This window comes from Babylonia areolata, chromosome 18 (genome assembly GCF_041734735.1).
Source record: "Babylonia areolata isolate BAREFJ2019XMU chromosome 18, ASM4173473v1, whole genome shotgun sequence".
NCBI lineage: Eukaryota > Metazoa > Mollusca > Gastropoda > Neogastropoda > Buccinidae > Babylonia > Babylonia areolata.
This window is the reverse complement of record NC_134893.1, coordinates 16348362-16351794: the sequence shown is the minus strand read 5'-3', so window position 1 is coordinate 16351794 and position 3433 is coordinate 16348362. Positions and strand designations below refer to the sequence as shown.

Here is a 3433-nt window from a genome sequence, read left to right as displayed (position 1 = left end):
CAGATTTGCATACAGTATTTACCACACTTCTAAAATCCTGAAATGGTGAAGTGACACACTTTCAAACCTTTCATTGAACAAAATAATATATAAGAGCAGTTTAGCCAGTCACTCAAAAAAACCAACAAAAAAAAGAGGCCGCATATATTGTCTGACAAAAAGAACAAAATAATCAACAAAAATACAAATTACGCAGAGAAATGATACGTAAATCAGAATATTAATCTAACAAGAAAACTGACTTTCAGAATAAAAATTAGTTTCGATCTGAGAGGTCAATATGATTTAAGAGACACAACCCTCCAAGAGCAACAAATCTCCCAGGTATAACAGAGTCGCATCACTGACCACGCTGCACCAACCAAAAACCGTCCATCATAGATAACATGTTTTATCAGTTCTGTCAATTTATCAATGTAAAGCAGCAATGTCAAACTTCGAGAATATTTTATCGGATACTTTCTTTTGAAAATGAAATTCATACATACTCCATCGGTCATCAAACCTTTTTGAAATCGACTTTTCATGTAATAGCTTTGATCAAAACAACATATAAAATATTGACACACGACTAAAAATGCAGGTCCATATAATATCACTGATCTTACTTTCTTTTCCGACCATTTGTCTTAAGTGCTTCACATGCCTTTTTCATCAATTCCCCGAATAAAACATTTTTCGCTTTTCTTGTTTCCTTTCGACTTCTTTTTTTTATTTCCTTTTTTATTTCTTGTCATTTCTCTTTTGTTTTATATAAACAGGGGTAATATCACTTTTAACATTTTATAAACAATTCTTTCACTGTGTGCCTCAATATCAATGAACAACACCTTTCCACACACAAAAAGTATTCGCTAGGTGTTTGCATTTGTCCGGTTTATCTTTTGGGAGTTTATTTTATTCTTTTCTCTTTTCAGGTCTTTTCTTTCTTTGGTTTAATCATTAGTCTAATATGCGTTATGTCTGCGTGCCTATCTAGTAGTAGTTGCCCAATTGTAGGTCTAACAGCAGTGATAGTGATAGCAGCTGCTGCAGCAGAACCTGTAACATCAGCAACAACAGTAGCACAGCTATATAGTAGCTTCAGCAGCGGCATCAGTACATCTATATCATCAGAACATCAAACATTCACTTTAGAAACCCGTTGTCATCAATTGACCTACCTGGCGCTCCATGCCCATGGGAGACAGGCCCACACAACGATTTGTCGAAGCCAAAATCCGTTTCACACGTCTGCCACAGGCCATTGTGGCCCTTTATGCGCATCAAGAAGTAAGGATGGTCCAGGGACATGCCAGACCCGTCGGAAATGTCCAGCTGGAAGACGGTCCAGTAGGAAGACGAGAAACCGACGATGAACAGAACAAGCCCGGCCAGCAGCAGAAACAGGCCTGCCTTATAGCCGTGCGGTCGCTGGTTAAATGTGACGTTCATGGCCATGCTAGCAGCTCGGGAGTGACCCCGGGTTTTTGATGCAAGCCTGTGTGTGATAAACAAACAAATGATAGTAATAATGATAATGATAATAACAAGTCAGGGCCTGTTAAAACAAATTCAGTGTTCTAAAATTATCGGTTATGGCTTTTTCCTTTTTCAGTATTCCATTTTCCGCTTTATTAGGTTTTGCCAGTTTTTTTTAGTTATTTGTTCATAATTATTTTCTTCAACCGCTTTATCTGAACGGTTTATTCGTGTATCTATCTATCACACAATGAAGATGGTTGTGTTGTCGACTGACTGCATAGTCCTACACACCTCGATCGAATCTGAAGCTGATCTCTGAACACCCGTCTTAATCCTATCTGTGTTGTGTCTTGTCTTCAGCTGTTGTCACCAACTCAGAATAAAAAAAAATTGAAGAAAAAGAAAAAAGAAAACATAACAGGCGGCAGGGCTAACATGCTCAGCCGCGTTTAATTGTGACAATTGCGAAAGCTCCCGTCCCGTCTCCAGTATCTATCAATTTATGGCACTGGTTCACTAGGCTACAGCAATTAAATGACTCGTGTGTGGCAAAAGCCAAGACGGAGAAGCAGTCTACGTCATCCCGTGTTTCACCGAAACCTCATTTAAAACAGTAGATGCACGTCATTTGCTGCCGTCAAACCGATTGTGTCTTTGCTCGACTTCTATGGACGAACATCCACAATTATCGAGATAATAGTAGTGTGGAACACCCCTTTTCCGCCTTTGCGAAGATTGAAGGTTCTTCCCTTTTGGGTTTTGGGACATTAATGGTACAGTAAAGAGTGCGTGTTCTTTCACAATAGGCTCTCAGTCGGTGTAGCCGACGCGCTCTCCCTGGGGAGAGCAGCCTGAATTTCACAGAGAAATCCGTTGTGAAACACTGAACAAGAGAGGCAAGGCTTTCAAGACTCACTTGTGATACACTTTTTTTTTTTTTTTTTAATCCAAGCTTTTTATGTATTGAGTATAATTTCAAAATGTAATGTTTAAGATGAGAAAGATCAGTTTAAAGCAAATTAAGTCCCCTAGCATTAATTACAGAGTAATTTCCCTTTTTTTACTATCTGCACCAAAACGTTTGCAAAATAAATAAAACTTCCATGCTGAGCAAAAGAAGTTCCTGTTTGAACAGAAAATGATAATAATGACTGCTCTTGTTGTTGGGTCAGAATATCAGATCAAAGTGCCAAGTTTAGAGAATACAAAAATATAAATATAACAGTAAATGCAGTTTGCATATAATTAGGCTTCATTTGTGTGTGTGTGTGTGTGTGTGTGTGTGTGTGTGTGTGTGTGTGTGTGCCCATCCCAGAGGTGCAATATTGTTTTAAACAAGATGACTGGAAAGAACTGAATTTTTCCTATTTTTATGCCTAATTTGGTGTCAACTTACAAAGTATTTGCAGAGAAAATGTCAATGTTAACGTTTACCACACACACACACACACACACACACACACACACACACACAACCGAACACCGGGTTAAAACATACTCACTTTGTTTACACAAGTGAGTCAAAAATAGAAATACAGACAGAGGTGTGGGGAAAGAGAACAGGGAGATATTTGCTATCCATATCAAAGCTAAGCCTTTCCGTGTACGCGCGCTAGAAAATGTGAAAATATGAGCCCGTACTTGTGTTTGGGTCAACCTGTGTTTATTCGGATATGATTTGCGAAACTTTCGACTTTTTCCCCGAATGGAAATTGAGCAAGTTGAAGGTCATTCACAGGGGATCCCCTACGTCATTGTAACATGGCGACTACCGGGAGTTTCCTCAAGTTCGAACAGTTTCGACGTTCATTCTGCTCAGGAGCAATCGTCTTCAGTTCAAAGTCTTATCGATTAAAAGGCAAAAAAACAAGTTCTCAGCAGTGGCTCAAAAGACAGTGGTCTGATCCGTATGTGAAAAAAGCAAAGACCGAAAATTATCGATGTCGTAGTGCTTTCAAGTTACTGGAAA

The 3433-nt window shown here is 38.9% G+C and overlaps 1 protein-coding gene across 2 annotated transcripts in view; it reads right to left on the bottom strand.

The window, feature by feature from the left end:
* LOC143291865 (uncharacterized) overlaps positions 1-1830 on the bottom strand; it is a 6244-nt gene extending 4414 nt beyond the window's left edge. Inside the window, exons 1-2 of one of the 2 annotated variants that reach the window (XM_076601985.1) lie at positions 1756-1830; positions 1164-1480 (exon numbers count right to left, since the gene is read on the bottom strand). In XM_076601985.1, the coding sequence (XP_076458100.1) occupies positions 1164-1440 (277 nt within the window). In that variant the 5' untranslated portion in view covers positions 1441-1480; positions 1756-1830. Of the gene's footprint in view, positions 1-1163; positions 1632-1755 lie in introns of those variants that run through there. The other variant, XM_076601983.1, reaches the window with a different exon arrangement.
* Between the last annotated feature and the right edge of the window lie 1603 nt (positions 1831-3433).